The sequence below is a fragment of the Lagopus muta genome, chromosome 14 (assembly GCF_023343835.1).
Source record: "Lagopus muta isolate bLagMut1 chromosome 14, bLagMut1 primary, whole genome shotgun sequence".
In the NCBI taxonomy this organism is placed as follows: Eukaryota; Metazoa; Chordata; class Aves; order Galliformes; family Phasianidae; genus Lagopus; species Lagopus muta.
The window spans coordinates 12,976,129-12,996,559 of record NC_064446.1 but is presented as its reverse complement, the minus strand read 5'-3'; the positions used below and the strand labels follow the sequence as shown (position 1 = coordinate 12,996,559).

At 46.1% G+C, this 20,431-nt stretch overlaps 1 protein-coding gene across 1 annotated transcript; it reads left to right on the top strand.

Moving 5' to 3' along the window:
• Positions 1–641: 641 nt before the first annotated feature.
• On the top strand, positions 642–20,156 carry HMGXB3 (HMG-box containing 3). Its single transcript, XM_048960113.1, has 20 exons — positions 642–1,961; positions 2,299–2,446; positions 3,060–3,234; positions 3,693–4,253; positions 4,888–4,986; positions 6,374–6,505; positions 9,058–9,470; positions 9,837–10,012; positions 10,296–10,393; positions 10,958–11,056; positions 11,491–11,640; positions 13,249–13,550; positions 14,629–14,756; positions 15,124–15,255; positions 15,520–15,704; positions 16,281–16,500; positions 16,580–16,713; positions 17,115–17,231; positions 17,621–17,830; positions 18,199–20,156. Exons 2-20 carry the CDS (start codon positions 2,301–2,303, stop codon positions 18,670–18,672), a joined length of 3,951 nt encoding a protein of 1,316 aa, XP_048816070.1. The 5' UTR covers positions 642–1,961; positions 2,299–2,300; the 3' UTR covers positions 18,673–20,156.
• Positions 20,157–20,431: the final 275 nt, after the last annotated feature.

The window sequence follows — 20,431 nt, the reverse complement described above, 5'->3', positions numbered from 1 at the left end:
TCCAATTGCATGTTTCTCTCTGGGAAAAGGTGCCTCAGCCCCAACTGCATGACGTGATGTTGGTTGAGCAGGAGGTGGGATTGAGCTTTGCAAGGCTTCACAGATGTGAGCGCTCCAGATGAATGGAAGTAATAATAACCTGCTACTATACCTCATTGGTTTAAATAAACTCTGAAGACAACTCAAAATCAAGTGCTGGTACCTGCTGTAGTTCAGCATGCCTGAGTGCCTTCTGAACTCCTTCAAAGTATCAGTGAAACAAATAGTGAGTTTAATCTCCAGCCTTTAGTTTCTCAAGGTAGTGGTGCACAGGGTGCCCTGGTGGCAGAAAGCTATTTTCCCCTGTGGTAGTGGGCATTCCTTTGGAACTCTCCTCAGGATCACAACAGATGTGGTTGCAGAGCAGCTTCCTCTTGCTCACAGTACTATTGCAGCACAGTTAAAACAATGTACATGCTGTTAATATCATTTTTCTGAGATAAAGCTTTGTCTCCATGAAAGAATCAAAATACCCAAGTTAGGAAAAAGTTTGAGTTTCTAACACAACTGACAAGAGAAGCTCCTCTGTGAAAAACAAGGGAAGCACGGCTGCTTTCCTTCACACTTTTCCTCTTGTTTTTTTTTTTTCTTCAGTTCATTAATCTCGTGAAGCCAAGCAGCCCTTTCTTTCAAACATTTGGCTAGGTAATAGTTCCAACAAAGCTCTAATGGCCGCTTATTGATCTGGATAAAAGTACAGAGCTTTGGAAAAGTACCGGTTTGGATTAAGCTGCCCAACATCTGACACAGAACAGACAATTTGCCACCAATTATCACACATAAACATGAGCAGACCACATAAATGGTTGCAGAACATCAGGAAGATAAATAACCAGTTGCAGATTTAATACTGGCTGTCATATCGCTACTCTGTGGGCTTTACTAACGACTTACTAGACAAGAGGAGCCCTTATTCTCCCAGATCTAAGACAGAAGATGGATGCGGTTTACATTTCTCTAAAGTTAGAACGCATGATGTAAAACACAGAAATAGACATGCACAGAAAAAAAGAAAACACAAAAAGCGTAATTTAAAAAACGTGTTAGAACAATAGCTGCGTGATAGCTGTGGAGCCAGGAGCTGGATTGAGATATCCCATAATATCTCACTTTCCCAATGGTTGGAAGAAGAGGGTGAGCGCTTATAGCCCTATAAGGCTATTTGTTCCCTGGGGAGCCAGATGCTTATCTTTCAGTGCTCGCGTAAAGCAAGGAGACAATTAGTTATGCACAGCAGCGTCTCCACTTCAAATCCGCAGGAGAAACGCTGGTAAAGAAACGCTGGGGCCCAAAGATCCCACGGGCAGTCGGAGCGGAGGCAGCCCCCAGGGCGACACTGCGTTTTGTGACAGGAAAGCTGCCACGAAACGGGGCTCCCGCAGCTCTCACGTTTACCAGGTGCTGCCGGCAAACTCCGCCCGTTTGTAATTCCTCCCAGCACATCCTTCTTCCCCCAGCTCTTCCCCGTACGGCCCGGCTCAGACCATCACACACCCAGCCGGGGCTCCCCGACCCGCAGCTGCCAGGCCTGCTCCCCCCCGGGACAGCAGGCAGGGCCGAGCTACGATGACATTTATGCCAGCTTCAGGCACCCCAGCCCTTTCCCTCCTCAGTGCCACCGCCACCCATCCCAGCCGAGAGCCCGCAACAAGAACCCAACGACAAACTCCTCTCCCGGCACCGCTTTTTGACCCCGCGGCCCCGCCCCGCCACGACCCGGAAGCAGTTCAGTAAGCACTTCCGGCGGCGCCGGGCGGCCGCGGAGCCACGGGTCCGGAGCGGCGCCGCTTCCCCCGGGGCCGGCACAGCATGCGCGGCCTGCTCCGCCCGCCCCCATCCCGGCCCCCAGCTCCGCCGCTTCCCGCCCCTCTCCGCCGCGCCCCGGCTGGGATGTGACCGCGGCTGCGTCCCGGTGCTGCCCGGTGAGCCGAGGCCTTGCGTCGCCGTGCCGCGGGAGAGGGAGGGCTCCGCGCTGCTGCTGGGTCACACGGCCGGGGATGGGAATCCTCCCGCACCGCCAGAGCTGTTTCGGAGGTTCCCGGGGTGCTGTGGCTCTCAGTGCACGCGTGCTGCTGTTGGGTTGAGCTGCACGGAACGCTGCCAGAGGTGTTCTCTTCTAAAAGTTAATCAGAAGCTGTCATTATCTTAATTGATATCAACCCTTCCAGTGACGCTGTCGTTTCGCAAGGGTGATAAAGAGCAGCGTTTGTGGGGAGGAAAGTGCTGTGTAGGTGAATGCCTGACACTCTGTGTCTTTAGCGATGGAGGCTCCGTACGATGGCACTGAAGTAACTGTGGTCATGGAGGAAATAGAGGACACCTACACTTACACATCACCAGTGCCTTCCAAGAAGAAAAAGAAATACAAAAGTCCTGGTGATCATGGAGAAAAAGCCAAAAAACCCCGGTAAGTTCTTCCTGTCTTCATTTCTTTATGATCACAGAATGGCCAGGGTTGGAAGGGACCTCAAGGATCATGAATCTCCAACCCCTTGCCACATGCAGGGCCACTAACCTCCACATTTAATACCAGACCACGCTGCCCAGGGCCACATCCAATCTGGCCTTGAACACCTCCAGGGACGGGGCATCCACAGCCTCTCTGGGCAGCTGTTCCAGTGCCTCACCACTGTAGTAGTAGAGAGCTTCCCCGACATTCAAGCTAATCTTGAGTGTGGGAACAGTTTTCCTTCTACCAGTTGATAACAAACTTTGCAGTGCAGTTGGAACACATTAGTGCCAAACATACAAAAAAAGGCAGCCTTTGGGCTCCTGGCATGCCTTTGTGAGTGCTGCCATTGCTTGTTCTTAAGTTTTAATCACATGACTCAGAGTCTTACTCCTTACTGCAAAAGTTCTCTTCAGAATCTTAACTTTCTTCCAGTTTTAAAAATGCATTTACATGTAGAAATGTATCTCACATGCTTGTAGTTTGACCTTGAACCAGTGTAAAACCTTGTGCTTTTCTTTTTTGTAGTTGCTGTAGAATGACATTAATTTCTCAGTCTGTTGCCTTTCAGATCTGCTTACCTCCTCTACTATTATGATATTTACTTGAAAGTACAGCAAGAGCTTCCTCACCTCCCTCAATCTGAAATCAACAAAAAGATCAGCGAGAGTTGGAGGCTGCTCAGCGTGGCTGAAAAAAGCTATTACTTGGAGAAAGCAAAGCTGGAGAAAGAGGGACTGGACCCAGTAAGTCACCTTTTCTGTCATTCTTTGCCTTGTGAAGAAAGAGGCCAACGGCTGTATGTTTTGGCACTTAAATGCTTATGCAGCACCATAAGAGAACTGTTAACTGCAGATCCAGTTTGTATTTTTGTTTCAGACTGCCTGTATGGAAGCAGTGTGTGAGGCAGTGCCTTTCTTTTGCCTTCTCTTCAGTCAGAGGATAATGTTTTGAAATTTGAGACAGATGTGTCAGTTCATGCTGATGGGAATGGTAGTTATTTTTGTGTTATGTCAGAGCAATTGATGGTGAAGTGGACGATAAAATGAGGGCTGAGAGGGACTCCAAGCTGTCACGTGGAGAACTCTAGTAGAATACTTGAGGGAGCCATTTGAGCTTTCAGCACTAAAATACTCATGGAGGACTGAGAACTGAATCCCCCTTTCTCTCTCATTCATTTGTTTCATCCTGTTTCTGCCAACAGAACTCCAAGGTGTCCTCTCGAACTACGGTAGTTCCAGACATTCCAGGTTTCCGCAAGATTCTTCCTCGCTCAGATTACATAATTATTCCCAAAACCACTCTTCAAGAGGACAGGAGCAGGCAGTCACTGGAGCTGCACGTGACACAGGGTCAGGCAGCACCTGAAGGGACAGCTTCCACCAACATCACAAACGCCTCCCATGACGCTGTGCAAAATGTCCTTTCCGTGGACTCGAGCCACGTCGGCATTTCTGAGCAGTGCATTGCCATTGAAGGACTGTCAGAAGAGACCACTTCCTTCAGTCAGTCAGAGGCTGTGGAAGAAGTGGTGGCATCGGAGGTTCTCTCTCACTACGTTGCGCCTGTGACAGATAAAGTGGCTGGAGATGTCCTCTTGGATGAGGCTTCTCTGGAAATGGAAGGGCAGCCATATCAGACAACCCGGGTGGTTATTGAGGAGACTCTGGTCAGCAGCTCTGCAGACATCTCCAGTGGGAGCATCGCTGTGGCCCGTCCTCAGATCCCCGATGGTGTGTCTGTGGTGGCTGTGGTGACTGGGAGGGTGAGTTACTCGAGTAATGCTCCAAATCCTCTCAGCTTCTCACCAGAAGTGTCTGACCGCTGTTTATCACGTTGTAATTGAGATTCTTAGTGGCTGCAGGAGATCTTGTATTGCTCAGTAGTGTGACAAGTAGCAGCTTTTCTAACTCAGCGTTTACTGCATCTCTGCCTGCAGGTTCTCTGCTACATGCTGCTGTCACTCATATCTTGAGATGATTGGTCAAAGGTTGATTTTTTTAAAATTATTCATTATTTTAACAGTACCTGAGGTGGCTTCCACAGTTGTATTTCAAGATTTTGGGGTGAAGAAATATTCTCTCTGCTCTTGAGCACTGTTTTCTTGGTTGCAAAGAAAAGGGAGTCCATTTAATTTGAGGTGTTGGGGATCTGTTACAGAAAACATTGTGAAGTTTTGGGTCTGCTGATTTCAACAGTTTCAAGATGTGAAGAGTTAGATAACTTACAGAGCAGACAGGGTAAGGCTGTTGCATTTGAAATGGTCACTCTTCTCTCCTGCTTCCTGGTCCCATAGATCCTCAAGGTGTACATTCAGTTGTAGTGTTTGTGAAAGGGTGGAATGCAGAACACCTCACACCTCATTTTCTGCATGTAATTTCCCTTACACTTCATTTTAGGATACTGAAGAGAGCAGCTCTTCCACACCTGCTACACAGTTCATTATGTTACCTTTGCCAGCTCATTCTGTTGTGGAGAACCCAACATCAATTAAACTGGTAAGAAACCCAGTCTTGTATTTCAAGATATGGATATATTACTGTAGGGTTGCCTTCTGCCAGAGCAGGAAAGGTTTGATCATAGTCCAACTTGAAATCACCACATCAGTTAATGCATTTCTTATCCCTGGCTTTGTGCCTTGTGCAGGCAAATGGAGGTCTCCAACCTCCCAGAGCATTTTATAATCCTGTTGTCTTTGTCCTCGAGTTCTTGGAAGCAGACAGAGCACATAGTGGTGTTGCAACCCATCTGGTCAACAGTGGTTTCTGAGAGCAAAAGTCCGCTCTTGTGACAGGAGCATGAGTTCTTGGTCACTTGGATGGCTGTCACTTCAGCCATGTGATGGTAGATGAACAGTGACCTCAGGTTTTGAAAATTCACATTAAAAAGTTTGTTCAGGTTATTGCACAAGGGAGAGTGGCATCATTTCATAGTCTTGTCACTCCAGCCACCCGTATTTCTGTAGCCACTGGGAGGCTTCACTGTGCAGTCAGCACAGCAGCTTCTTGTGTTGTGTAAGGGTGGGAAGTCCTGTTGTCTTGCATCCCCATGCTTCTAGCAGGTGGAACACTGCAGATATTTATAGAAGTTCCTAGTGTGATGTTTGCCTAAGTGTCTCAGGGAAGATGGAGATGCCTCAGGTATTTATTCCTGAGAAGCACCTAGCTTAAGTGGCCTATTTTCCTTAATGGCAGCACTTGCATTTCTAGGAAAAAGACAGAGTTACAGACTGACAGCACAACAGCTCCCTCAGGAGTGGCAATATGGAATCCTGAAAAATGACGTGCTGACAGAAATTCCATGTGTGGATTTAATGTTCTTGGCAAAAATGGAAGACTCTGGTTTATTTGTCTTTGTAAATAGTGCCTGGTGGTGCTGCTGGTATTACAGTAGCTTACAGTGAGTGACAGTAAAGCACCAGGGAGTATTTTAGCACTGCATACAACAAATTACCTTACTGATGAAAACTGTCTCCACATCACAAGCATTTGTTTCCTTCAAACAGTGTCACTCTGACATCATTTAAATCTTGCCTCACTGCAGACTGCTGTTTGAATCATTTGTGTACCATTGTATGATGACTTTTTCAAATTCACTGTTACAAGTGCAAGGTTAGCTTCCCTTGTAGGTTATATGCATTGCTTATCTCTGCAATTTAATCCAAATTCTGGTAACACTGGATGTCTGTGTATAAACAGAACACTTGAATTCAGTGTAATGATGGTGCTGACACTGATACAAATGAGCGTTGGCTGATGAACAATAGTGAAGGCAGGCCATTTGCTAGATAACACTGGTAAAGTACTTTCTAGGAAAAGAGAGTGATGTGCACAGCTTGGTGTCTTTTCAGCTCTGTAGAGAGATTCTTGACAACTCTTGTTTCAGACAACCACCTACACTCGCAGGGGACACGGGAACTGCACCAATCCTCGCTGCTCATTCACTTATGTCACCAGGCATAAGCCACCAAAGTGCCCCAAGTGTGGGAACTTCCTTGGAGGGAAATGGATCCCAAAGGTAAATTTGCTTTTCATTCTCTTTGATTTCAGAGAAAATTGAGTTGGTGAATGGAAGAAGTGTCTCCTCCATGTGGCAGCCAAGTTACTGACATCTCTACTAGCCATGCTCTCAAATATTTGCCCCTTAAACCACAGCAGTGTAAACATAATTATTCAGCTCTCAACAAATAGGTTTGTTATATTAGTCTGAAACAGGACCCCTTGGGCTCAAGTTAAGGGATATTCTCTGTAAAAACTTCATGGATTTACATGAATTTGTCTTGAACTTTCTTCTTTTTGTGTCTTGTAACACAAAGGAAAGTACAGCAACAACAGCATAGTAACAAAGTGCTAGGATGCAGCAAGTGAGAACGTGCTAAAATGCAACAGCCACAGAAACAAAGGAAAAAAGCTGCTTACCTTTGGAAGTTTGGAAGGCCTCAGTACACAGGGATCTCCAGTAAGAGCCCCTCACCTCCACTGCCAGCCCTTAAATGAGGTCTGGGAAGGGTTGGATCCTGGCTCCACCCCTTCCAGTCACTCAGGAACATTGCATGCACCTGACCTCCCTTGGGCTGGCCCTGCCTTCCCACCAGGTGCTCAATCACTGGTTCAATCCCTGATTTGCATTTCTGCTACAGTGTCTACATCCATTAAGTTTAGTTACAAAAAGTTCTCCAACAGATGGTAGTGTCTGAGCTGATGGCTGGGCTTTACATGGGCTAGGAAACAAATAGTGATGATGGTTTATTATCTTTGGTGCTGTAAACATGCTGAAGTGGATAGGTGGCTAGCAGTAAATACATGGTTCTGCCTGAATATGTCATGCCTGCTCTGTTAAATTCTACACTGATTAGAACTAAAATGAGGGAAGTTTTCCTTCTCTTTTTCAACTTTATTCTACTCTTCTGTGAACATGTTTGTGTAAACAGTTCCACTTACGGTGTCACGTCTTGGAGAAAAATATGCATCAGCAATTTTTTCTTAGACTGGTAATAACATCAGTAAAACAGAAACTGAATATATAAACACCTTCCTGTTCCTGAGATGAAAGATTAGGTTAGGAGACGTCTGTTTGTCAAAAACTAGACTATTCTCCTGAGTATAACCTCTGTGGAAAGCTTAGAATCCATGTTTATCATGCCAGAAACTCTTGACTCCATTTCTCCGATAGCATTTGTGGATTACCTGTTTGGTGCTCCATCTTCATTGACCCCAATGCATAACTTCTGTAGCTTCAATGTTGAAGATAAAATTTCACTTAAAGTTGAGAAACCTTCACGTGTAATTCTGTGTTTCCTGACTCCCTCAGATGCATGCTTTTCTGAGTGCTACTACAGCCCTTTGCACTGTGCTGCAGTTCTATCCCATAGCTGCACGTTCTGTGTTGAGGGACCTTTAGTTCTCCAGCAGTGTGGAAGAACAGGCAGCATCAGAGAGCTGAAGATAGGAAAGGTTTGCATGCCACGTGGGCCCTTGGATGAATTTGTGGTATTGATGCTAATAGTGATATTTGAGAGAGTGGGTGACTGTTTCTTCAAGGTGTCTAAAAATAAAAGTAGAGAATCATAGAATCATAGAATGGCCTGGGTTGAAAAGGACCACAATGCTCATCCAGTTCCAACCCCCTGCCATGTGCAGAGTTGCCAGCCTCCAGACCAGGCTGCCCAGAGCCACATCCAGCCTGCCCTTGAATGCCTCCATGGATGGGGCATCCACAGCCTCCTTGGGCAACCTGTTCCAGTGCAACATCAACCTCTGAGTGAAAAACTTCCTCCTAAATCTCCCCTGTCTTAGTTTAAAACCATTCCCCCTTGTCCTATCGCTATCCATGCTTGTAAACAGTCATTCCCCCTCCTGTTTATAGACTCCTTTCAAATACTGGAAGGCCACAATGAGATCTCCCCGGAGCCTTCTCTTTTCCAAGCTAAACAAATCCCAGTTCCCTGTACCTTTCTTCATGGGAGAGGTGCTGCAGCCCTCTGCTCATCTCAGTGCCTCCTCTGGACCCGCTCCAAGAGCTCCACGTCCTTCCTGCACTGGGGGCCCCAGGTCTGGACACAGTACTGCAGATGGGGCCTGACAAGAGCCGAGTAGAGGAGGGCAATCACCTTTTAATGCAGCCCAGAACACAGTTGGCCTTCCAGCTGCAAGCGCACACTGCTGGCTCATGTCCAGCTTCTTGTCTACCAGGACCCCCAAGTCCTTCTCCACAGGGCTGCTCTCAAGGGGTTCTACTTGCTCTTGACCTTACTGAACCTCATTAGGTTCTCGTGGGGCCACTTCTCCAGCCTGCCCAGGTTTCTCTGGATGGCTTCCCTTCCATCCAGTATAGTGACTGCACCGCTCTGCAATGCGCTCTGCACCAATGGTAGATAGAATATTAACAGGGACATTCCCATTGTAGAGGATGTTATCTTTCTGCTCTTGTGTGCAATTCATTGCTTAGGCACTCCTAATATTACTGTTTTGATCCAGCATTGGATAGGGCACGGGCAAACCAGACTGTGAAGGGAACCTGCTTATGTGTAAAAGCTTAAACCTCTGAAACGTGATCATCTCTGTTTCCAGGAAAAGCAACCAAGAAGCAAATCTGAGCCTAATTCAAGCACTTCTCTGAAAGCTCCTGCAACTAAAAGAGGTCAGCAGTCAATGTTCTCAGACTCGGCGGCTGTTGGTGAGAGTACCTCCAAGTCTGCCCTGGAAAGCTCTGAAGCGGTCAGCCAGCTGCTGAATGCTGTGCCTGATGGAGGGCAAATGGAGGAGACCGAGTGGGAGGAAGTAATCATCTCTGATGCTCACATTCTTACAAACAATGTGCTTGCTGAAGATGGAGGGAGTGCTGCTGGAGTGACGCTGGGTCAAGAGAGCCAACTGCAAGGAGATTCTTCTGCAGAGCAGGCAGAGAAAGATAGCATAGGGCTGGGAATGCCACCATCTTCCGAGGTGCTGAGTACAAATGCCTCTGCAAAAAAGCCTGTGGTGTGAGTCAGTTTTCCATATGTTATGGGAATGTGTGATGTCTGTTGTGTATCGATGGGACAAATCCAAGAGATGGAAGGCTGCTGGCAGTGCTTCGCGCGAGACCCGTTCTGCGTACCGTCTGCTTTCTGCCAGTTCAGGATTGTTCCTTTGAGACAGTTCTGTCCATCAAAGCTATTTTTTTCTTTTAAGTGGCAATTAAATTATTGTAGTCGTCTCAGTGCAGATGTATCTTTAGCGCAATTTTCCTTTCTACTACAATAGCTGTGATGATCGTGCTAATAAAGCACAGTTCAGGAAAGAGGAGAAAATTGAGGGTGAGAAGGAAGACATGGAATTTTTTTCCGATTGTAGCTCTTGTCTTTTAGAATTGATGCTCCAGCTGCTGCACACAAAGGGCAAGAAGTAAAGAGTAAACCAAGACCGAAGCCCTCCTTGCTGGCTGCAGCAAGGCCCATGCGAGCAATTCTGCCCGCACCAGCCAGCGTGGGGAGAGAAGCCAGCACTGAGCAGGCTAGCAAGAGACAGGCGTTTGCGAATACTGGTAAAATACTGGGTCTCTGCTATGCTTTGGGAGTGATTGTCTTTCCTCACCATATTGAAGGGTCTTTGTCAAATAATGAGATATGTCTGAAAGGAGACAGTGAGCTATCCTAGGTAAAAAATACCCTCCTTTTCTTTCTAACCAGAAGGGCAGGTAAATGGTGCATGAAACACCTGCTTGGATCATTTCAAGTTCAGAGGAAAATATCTCGTGTGGCTGTGGTGTCATTCACCAAAGACCACGTTCCCATGTCTAACCTGCTGTGCTCTTTTCCTTCTTCAAGACAAACATCCTCCTGTGAGAACGTCAGGCTTGAAGCCCAGTACACTGAAGCAGTTGGGCCAGTCAGTTCTGCAGCCTCCCAGTGCTGAGGACCGCAAGGTAGCTGTGGTTTGTTCTTCAAGTGCACATTTTTTTCTTTGGCATTTTTTTCCCTGGGCAAGGGATCTGAGCTGAGGGATGGAAGATAGAATATGACAGCGTAGCAGCCTGATGATGATGGAAATTGTGGCTGATGGTTTTTCTGAGGTGGCTCTGAAGCAGTGTGAATTGTAGATGGCTGAGGCTAGGAACTGAACTGCTGTTGCTGTTGGACAGTCCCTTGGTTGGTTGCTTTGAGAACTTCTCAGTAGCTTCCAGAAGATGTTACGAGGTCTGGTAGCATCTTGATAATCTGAAATGTAATACTGACCTTATACTGGGGGAGTCTGTGAAAGATGATTGAGTAAAGAAGCAAAGCTTGCAAATATGCTCAAATACTTCTGTTTGAATTGTAAAGCCTTGGTATGCAAAACAGTGCTTTGTAAACCATGGATATTAATGAACATTTTCAGATTTCTTGAGAGGGGAAAAAAACCCAAACAAATGCTAATATGTGTTTGCTTACAAGATGTGAGTATTCCATTGTAGGTATCTCACAGGTGTTCTTTTCTGCTTTCCATGCAGCTCCACAGTGCTTTGACCAACAGGGCATCACAGGTTAAAGTAGTGGAGGTCAAACCAGACGTCTTCCCTTCCTACAAGTACAGCTGCACTGTGACTTTGGTGAGAAGTTACACTGTGGGAACTGTTATCTCTGGGTTGAGGCTGCTCTCATGGCTTTTGTTAAACTGACTTACAGAAACATGTTTTGTATTTAATGTGGGGAAATGCGTGCCGTGTATGTCATCTGTTGACCTGTCTGCCCTGACTGTGATATGTTGCAGTCATGTTAAGAGCTGGATTATTTTCATACCTGCATTGTCACCATCCCCTATAAGTGCTAGGGGGGAGATTTGGTGGTTTCTGAGTTGAATGTGTGCAGTATCCGTGGTCTCTGGGATTTGACCCAGAACATTTGGGTGCCAGTTAAAATACTTTGTACAAAGTGACAAGGCCATTATGTAACCTTCACACTAAGTGCTGGGGAAAAGCATATGATATTCCAGCAGACTGTTGTACAGCCAAGGTCAGCAAATGTAATTCTCGTGTCCTTCCAGGATTTGGGATTGGCAACATCACGTGGCAGAGGGAAATGCAAGAACCCATCTTGTAGTTACGTGTATACAAACAGGCACAAGCCACGAATCTGCCCCAAGTGCGGCTATAATCTTGCCAAAGACAGAGCTGAGAAAACAGGAAAATCTCTGGTAAGGTTTGATCTTTCAAGGGGATGTTGTGGAGTGGATGAGGAAGTTTGCAAGTTCCCATGAGAACGTGTTACTTTTATTTTTTTTCCCCGTTTGGTAAGTCTGCTTCTAACAGAGTAACCTACTGCAATGCTTGTGATGATGTTTTCTTCTGTTCAGCTTCTGCAGCAGTGGTGCTTCAGGCTCACACTGAGACTGACAGCACCCCATTCTACCACTGGATGTCTCTGTAGCTTACAGATGCTTACAGCACGTTGGTACGGGCTTGGGAAGCCAGCCCTCAAGTCACAGCTGTGTCAGCTTAGTGGAACTTCAGACTTCATCAAAAAACTCCCAAGCATGGTCTCCTTTGTGAGCAGTTTGTGGCAAATGTACATCTTGTACATCTGAGTACGTCCTGTGTCAGAGCTTCCTATTTTTAGGGCTTTGTAGTGCAGCTTTGTGTCCAGACTGAATTTATTTCTGGATGTAGTATTTTTTTCTGTTGTGGAAAGATGTTATTCAAGATATCTCCTGTTGTTGTACATGGGTGTAAATAATGAATCGTGGCCTTTGTTTGGTTTTGGGTTTTTTTTTTGCATTTGAAGTTTCAAAGCTTAGCTTTTCTCTCACAGAATTATTATTTTTAAAGCCAGCATTTCAGTCTGTGTGGTAATTTGACTCTTCCATTTCATGTGTTTTGAAGAGCATGACTTTGTGCATTGTTTAAAAACAAACAAAAAGCAAAATAAAACTCCCCAAACCCAACAAACTGAAGTGGCCCGTGTGAAACCCACACATAAGCAGATGTGTAAGGAACAGTAGCACACTTAGGTCAGCTTGCATTTTGAGAGGCATGTGGCTTGTCTCTTCCTCATTTATTTTGTTGTTTTTTTTCCCTTAATTTTCTGCTGCAGTTGTATTCAGCATTTCAGTTGCACGGCTCAGTGTTATCTCCATGCTTTTGGACTGGTTGTTTGTCTCATTGCTAGACTAGACAGGAAAACAGATCGAAATTTGGCAGAAAGGTTGGTGTGATTAAAATAGGTTGGTCTGTGTATGTTCTCTCAGTTCTTCTGAGTCACCTAGAGTTTGATCCTGTGTATTTGACTTGGTAGAGGGGCATATGTCTGAGAGAAGGGAGTGTAGCAGATCCATTGGAATCCATCAGTGTATTCCACACATGGCAGGGCTTGGTTGCTGTGTAACACTTGTCTGTTCTGGCTGCTGTAGCTGCCTGAGCACAGTACCTAGGAAAATGTGGGTGATGGCATACGGAGACAGGCAGGGATATTTGACAGAAGTACTGAAGGCTTTGTTGCCCTCTTGATCCTGATCCTTCCCGATCCTCAGTCCCTGCCGTAACGCTCCGGTTTAGTGATAAGCCTACGATGAACTAGTGATACAAGAGAAGTTCCCCAAAAGGCCATGCTGTGGAGAAGTGTTTTGGGTGAAGTGACTTAGGCCTGAAACTACAATCTGCGGTCAGTGGAGTGCAGTGAAATAGAAGTCAAGTCTTCTGGGAACAAAGGTCACTGTGCTGCTGCTACCTTTGGTGACTTCTGTGGGCTTCTTCATATTTCATCCCCATGCTTGCCTAGTTTAAAATGTGTTTTGTTTGCTTTCTAGGAGGTCAGTCCAGGTCAGCCTGATGTGCTGAACACCAGTGAGCCCCTCAGCCCATCCCAGAAAGAGATCCAGCGTCAATCCACCCTCCAGCTGCTGCGCAAAGTCATGCAGATCCCAGAGAATGAATCGGAGCTGGCTGAGGTCTTCACACTCATCCATGAGCTGAACAGCTCGAGGCTCATCCTGTCCAACGTGAGTGAGGAGACAGTCACCATAGAGCAGACCTCCTGGTCAAACTACTATGAGTCTCCATCTGCGCAGTGCCTCCTCTGTAACAGCCCGCTGTTCAAGGGGGGACAGAAGTAAGATTCTGTTTTAGACTTGTGACTCTTTAAACCCTGTGCTGATATTCTCTGTTACAATTATTCAAGAAATGATTTTTGCTTTGACTCCAATTCTGCTGGTGTAAGTGACAGTATGCTACATGTCTGTGGGAAGGGCTGCTCTGGATAACTAAGCAGTTCCTGTTTCTCCTCTACCATTCACTTTGCCATGGTTGCTATTACCATACAGCAGGAGAGCTTCATCAAAGTGTAACTGCTAAGTCTAGGTTTGATTTTGTTTTGAATCATTACTCATCCCCTATTTGTTTTCCATTCTGATGTTTTGAGGCTGACAGGCAAAACTGTGGGATTATAGATGCATGTTATTTCCCTTTTTCTTTCTCTTCCCAGTCTGAATGTTTGCCGTGTGGATCGTTTTGCTTATGATGTTTCCATTCTTTTTATAGCCTAGCATGGGCTTGAGTGAAGCTTTTCTTGGACCCAGTGCCCAAAAACCCAAAAGACTCTGTAACTACCAGTGCACAGACTAGATTCCCTTACCTAGTTCTGCATAAAAGCCCGTAGGATATCTCCTTCCTGCCTGCATTGGCTCTAATTAAACTGCTGCCAGTGGAAGGAAGAGCTAACTTTGCATTTTAATTCCTGTTTCCTTGGGTGGGCAGCTGCATTTCTGCCACTAGGGTGCAACTGGCATTTTCCTGTCTGAACTTCCCCCTTGGATCCTTGTGGTAAGGGAATGGGCCGTTCTGAAATGGGACTGATTTGGGCAGAGCCTGTTGTTAGTCACCATTTGCTGCTCTGTGGCAGTATGGCTGATACTTCTCTCAGGGCCTGTACATTTTCTACATCTCTCAAATCCTGTGTGTCCAATATGTGGAGCTCTACTGCTGTGTAGAGAATGTGAACGGTGACCTGACTGTGCCAGCAAAATCTATTTAAAAATTCAGAATTTTCTGTCTGTTGTGAATTTATGTGAGCTGGCTGAGACTGACATGTGAGTGAACTGATCTGAACTCAAACAACTTAAATTACTGCAGTCCTGGACTGAAAAACCTGTTGGCTTAACTCTGAGCTGTCTTTTGCTTGTCTGTTACAGTTCCCTTGCTGGTCCTCAGGAGTGCTGGCTGCTGACAGCTAATAGATTACAGGTGGTTACAGCTCAGGTCAAAGTGTGCTTGAACCTGCAGTGTTTGGCTCTCCATAGCTTCACTGATATTTACACAGGTAGGAAAAAAATGAGTGCAGAAACTTACACCATCAGAAGCCTTGGGACTGCATCAGCAAATTGTCTGCACAGAAAAGCCTCTTATGTGCCCCATTGTATTAAATATTATTATTTTTTACTTGAATTTTCCTGTTTCTGTAAGTAAACCTGTATTTGTATGATTGAATACTCGCCTGGCTTCCTTGTTGTCAATCTCTGTCTAAGGGATAAGTGCTGGGGACAGTTATGGAAGCACTGTCCAGCCATATCCATCTATTTTTGAGCTGTACCTGTATAAGCTTTTTGTGTATCAGTAAGAAAGGAATGTATTTCATTGTGAGGGGTATCTGGAACCATACAGGCAATAACTGTCTGTTGTAATTGCAGGCCTTTTCAACGTGGGTAACAAGTTACTAGTGAGCTTGGATCTTCTGTTTGCCATCCGGAACCACATCAAACTCGGAGAGGATCCCAGGGTGGCTGTTGGCAATATTCTCAACTCTGTTCAGGAGCAAACTGGTGGGTTTTCCCCTTTGTTTTTTACCATACCACGCTAAATTCTGTGACCTGTTGAAGCCTGTTAAGTTAAAAAGGAAAAATCCACCTCTTCTGGTATGGTAGGTTTCTGTTAAATCGCTTCCTAAACCCAACAGCACCTTTGTGACCAGTTCTTAGCATTTCTCTGCAGGACAGGTTTGTTTTTCTCCTGCGTAGGAGTGTTCTGCTACCTCTCCACTGACTTTAGGAAGTGAAAGCTGTAACGGTGGCGTGTTCTCCTTTCAGAAAAAAGCCTGAGCCCAGATGAGCAGGTTCAGCTCCAGGAACTGCTGTGCAATGGCTACTGGGCCTTTGAATGCCTCACTGTCCGGGATTACAATGATATGATCTGTGGAATCTGTGGCATAACCCCCAAGGTGGAAATAGCCCAGAGGAACGTAGAAAATGTTCTGGCATTGAAAAACATAGAGGTAAGCTTTTCAGAGACTTTGCATCCTGTTCATGTTCAAAGCAGACCATAAAGACTTCTGCTGAGTCTGGTCTTTGCAATGGACAACAATTACGTGATGCCTCTGTGAGCAGTTTTCTGCTGATGCTTGGCAAGAGGATGTGGCTGGAGTGGTGATGTTTGCACTTCCTCATACAGCTGTTTGGAGAAAACAAAATCCTTAGTGCCTGGACCACAGCTTTAGTCCAGCAGCCTGACAGTAGGGACCTTGGATGAAACTTTCCTCCCTCCCGTGATACAAAATAATTTCTTTTTAACTTCTTTTTCCTGGAGCTGCTGTCTTTCCAACTGGAGAAAAATGCCCTTGTAGCACTACACAGAACATCTGGTTTTATGCCAAATAAATGGTTTTGACTGTCACCCAAAAAGAAGTGATTGTGGGGAGCTACAGGACAGAAAAGGAGCCTGATGTCATCCTGCTATACTTGGGATGGCCACTCTTCTGGGTAGTCTTTGTGCTTTGAGTGAGGCTGATACCAATTACCAAGTGAGCTGTGGTTATTTATGTTTGACCAGTCTGTTCTATTGCTCTTTCTAGTTTACGTGGCCAGAATTCTTGTCATCAAGTGAAGTGAATGTGGAAGACTTCTGGTCCACAATGGAGACAGAGGTGATTGAGCAGATGGCTTTTCCTTCTAGCATCCCCATCACAAAGTTTGATGCTTCTATTGTTGCTCCTTTCTTCCCCCCATTGATGAGAGGAGCTGTGGTCATCAATACTGAGAAGGACAAGAACTTGGATGCGCAGCCAGTGCCAGGTAATGGCTGAGGTGCTTATAAGAACTTGATGTGCTGATGGTTTCTCTGCCTGAGAACAAATGTTTTCTGCTTTTGCAGGTAATGGCAGTGCCTTGGTGAGGCTCCTTCAGGAAGAAACCTTCAGGCTTGAGCTGATAAGCTCTTACAGTGAGGAAGAACTGCGGAGCTTTCTGACACAGTGCAGCATTCCCTGGGAGCCCTCAGATACAAAGGTAATGGCTAATTTGCCCACATATACCAGTCTGCTGAGTGGAGCTGTTTGTCACTGTCTTTCCCTAAATTGCACTTGCCAGCTTAGATAATGAACTTCTCATTTGACTGTGCCAGGGGCAGGAGTGGTTTAGAAGGGTGCCTGCAGAAATTATAGGATTACTTACACGTTGTAAAAGAAATTTAACTTTGGAGACTGGAAAAAAAGAAGCCTGTAATTACCTTGTCACAGATTCCACATCATGTAATTACTTGGCATCCTCGTGGTGCTGACTGGAATTAGGAAGTTACTGGACAATGTGTAAATGAGCATTTGGAAAACCTTGTCTGCAGCCTGCTCTGCCTTTGGGAGAGTCCATTAGTTTGTCATCTACAGACTGTCTCTGGTGCCTGTTTTTTCTAGGACCAGCTCTGTTACTCCCTCCTGGCTCTCTATGACTTTGTACAGAATGGGACAAGCATCAGGCAAACTTCTGCTTACCACACAGGAGGAAAGATCTACAAAGTGTGTCCACATCAGGTAAGGAAGGCTGGAGTTAGCAGTAGCCTTCTCTTACCTGAGTGACCAGTGTGGAATTCCCTTGTTAAATAAAATCAGTCCAGTGGGTCTCTCTGAGCCTCAGGCATGAAACGTGCTGCCTTGGGGGCTGGCATGTGAGCAGTCCTGCAGGAAATCTTGAGACTGACCAGTGATGGGAAACCTGTCAGATGCCTCTGCTGAGGTGAAACTCTGCACACCATGAAGTGATGAGGTGTGATGAGGAAACAGTATCTTCAGAGAAAGTAGCTGTCTGGTTACTGTATTGTTTGGAATACCTGAAAAGAAGCTTAATTTATTCTTCTTCATTTTCTATTGTTGTAAGTTTTCAGTTTTATTGTGCTGCTTGGTACTGATCCTTTTCTTTCCAGGTTGTGTGTGGCTCAAAGTACATAGTAAGAGGAGAAAATGCTCGGGATCACGTGGACCTGCTGGTTTCCTCACGTCACTGGCCTCCAGTGTATGTTGTCGATACGGCCTCTTCAGTGGCACTGTGTGCAGACATATACTGTCCTGACTTGACTTCCCAGCTGTGGGGGAAAAATCAAGGCTGCTTCTCTGACCCTATGGATCCTCCAGCGGTTAGTGATGTCCACCTACAAAAACCTACAATAAAACTGCTTTATATAGTGTATATAGGCAGGGGGAAGTGCCCCGTAGCAGTTCAACTCGTGAACTTTGGAGCATGTAGCTTATTTTGTCTCACTGCTCTCAAACTACTGCTGTTACTTGAGAAACGGGATAGGAAGAGGGCTGCTAGTGCCTTGGGATTATCTGTAGGGGCATTAGAGTGGGAAAGGGAGCGTGCAGAACCAACTACGTTTGTGCCATTCAGAAGCGTGACTCAGGTCGCAGTTCTGCTTGGAGTTCAGCTGAATGGTAGTTTTATCTTGTTATTAATTATGGGGAGCTTTGTTCTGGTTCTACCTGGTGTGTGTCTCTCTCCCAGTACATCTCCTGCCCCGAACTGCTGGACCAGCACTACAGTGTAGACATGACTGTGGCTGAGCACTCCGTTCAGCACCCAATCACCAAGTCGACAGCACGCCGAATTGTTCACACCGGTTCGGAGCACAACAGTCACCACGATCCAACGGCTCGGCACCACTGCATCTCCCTGTGCCGAGAGCTGGAGCCTTACAGCACCATCATCACTGCTATCAGTGACAGCAAAACTAGCAACATCCGCCAAAGGCCCATCACCTTTGAGAATGCCACACATTATTACCTCTACAATCGCCTTATGGACTTCCTCACCAGCAGGGAAATTGTGAATCGGCAGATCCAGGAGATTGTACAGAGCTGTCAGCCTGGGGAGGTGGTAATTCGTGATGCTCTCTACCGGCTCGGAGTGGCACAGATTAAAACAGAAACAGAAGAGGATGAAGAAGAGAAGCAGGAAGATGATAAAGACGTTGCTTAGTAGCAAACCAACTTGCTGGTTTCTCTTTTTGGCGGTGGGCTGGGCCAGCTTCTGCAGGGTTTGGGCAGCTGTCTGGCTCAAGAACTTATTTTTGCAGATTGGAGGTGTGGTAGCGGTGGCTCTGACTGCTGTTAATGACCAAAGAGCTGTGTGCTTCCAGAGTGTCACCAGTGCTGCTGTGAGTGGGTCTGCCTCGCTCCTTGCTGAAGGCTGCAGCTCCCTCCGTGTGAGGTGTGCGACGGATCCACTCTTCAGCTGTGTGCAGTGTTGCCCTCCTTGCAGTTGGCAAAGTGGAGAAGCAAATGACGTTTCTGGTAGCAGGGGGGATGCATGGCCAAGTGCACAGGTTTCTTAATTCTGAATCTTGCTTGCTGACTTCTTTGTGCATACTGGTGGCAGGGCTTGAGGATGGTGGGAATAGGTTCAAAAGGCAGACAGCTAATTCGTTCCAAAATATTCCAGACTGATTAGGTTAGGACAGTGGCTCCTGCTTGGAAATCCTGCAGAGCTCTCTCACAAGGGTTTCAGGGAGTCCTTAGCTGAAGAGGAGGAGCCATGAAGCTTTAAGGTATCCTGTCTGAGAGCCTCCCTGGAGGATGCCATTCTGAAGCCAGGATTGAGGGTACTGTGGCTGCTGAAGCTGTCTGGAATTATTTGTCCCCTCACATGAGCACTAATAATTTAGAAGCTGAAACACATAGTAAGTGAATAATGTTCTGTACATTAAGAGTTTACCTGTCAGGCCCCAGGGAATCAAGTTCATTAGGGGCTGTATGAGGTGTTAGCTGGACACTCCCATTTCTATGCTGTCCTCTTGAATGCTTTCTGTTGTTTTGTTTAAGGACTTGAATTTCTGTTACTGTGCCCTTAGAACTGAGTCACAAAGACCATGAGATCAAGGAGAAACAACGCAGGATTGCCAGTGAGCAAAGGTGTGAGGCCCTCCCTCAGAACAGGCACTGGAGACCTGCATCAACATGGTGCTCTAGTGTCTTATCCACCTTGCCTGTGTCCCACAGCACTTGTGAGTTAGAGGAGCCTCTTGCTGTCCTGGCTGCTTTCTCAGCTCCTGCAGCATGTCTAAAGAACACCTCGGGCTCTGGCTGTAAAGCTGTGTGTGTCTTGCTGTCTCTTTGGTTGTCGCTGGCACCAAAGCTGAAGGTTTTTGTTTGCTGTGCTGCAGAGGAGAGGGTGGTGTTGAACTGTGAAGGGAGTTTATTTTGTCTGAGTGAGCAGGGGGGAAGGTTCAGAGGCTTGTGGTGTGGTTGAAAATTCCCTTCTGTGAAGGGGAACCTACTGAGTACCGTACTGTAAAAGTAAATGTATCAAGTCTGAGCACATGCAGTAATTATGGCTTGGGGTTTTTCTGTTAAGAACATTAACTTATTATAAGAGATGCTAGTGACTTTTTTCAGTCAGTGATAAAATTTAATAAATTATCTCCAATTTTGGGGGTGAAACTGCGGCCGATTGAGTTGTTTTTTTGCCTACAGGACCTGAAGACTGCAGTGGGAAAGGGTACAAGCACTGTGTGTGTGTAAACTGTGCTTCCAGTCTGCACAGACAGGAAGCCTGGTATTCTCAGAAGCAATGTGGTATGAGAAGAACAGCTCAAGAAATTGTTCAGGCCCTTTATAACTCCTAGGGTTTTCAGGGTGTGTGTGTGTGTATATACGTATACAAATAGGCTTCTCAGTACTGTCAGTGTTTCTCTGACCCAGATAGCTTGGAACGTCTCTCAGGGTACATTTGCAGTTTG

Excerpts from the sequence above, each read along its gene's own strand:
- HMGXB3 (XM_048960113.1), top strand. The coding sequence starts at position 2,301 with ATGGAGGCTCCGTACGATGGCACTGAAGTAACTGTGGTCATGGAGGAA. Across the intron at positions 4,987-6,373 it reads ACCCAACATCAATTAAACTG|ACAACCACCTACACTCGCAG; the intron begins GTAAGAAACCCA and ends CTCTTGTTTCAG. Across the intron at positions 16,714-17,114 it reads GGGAGCCCTCAGATACAAAG|GACCAGCTCTGTTACTCCCT; the intron begins GTAATGGCTAAT and ends TGTTTTTTCTAG.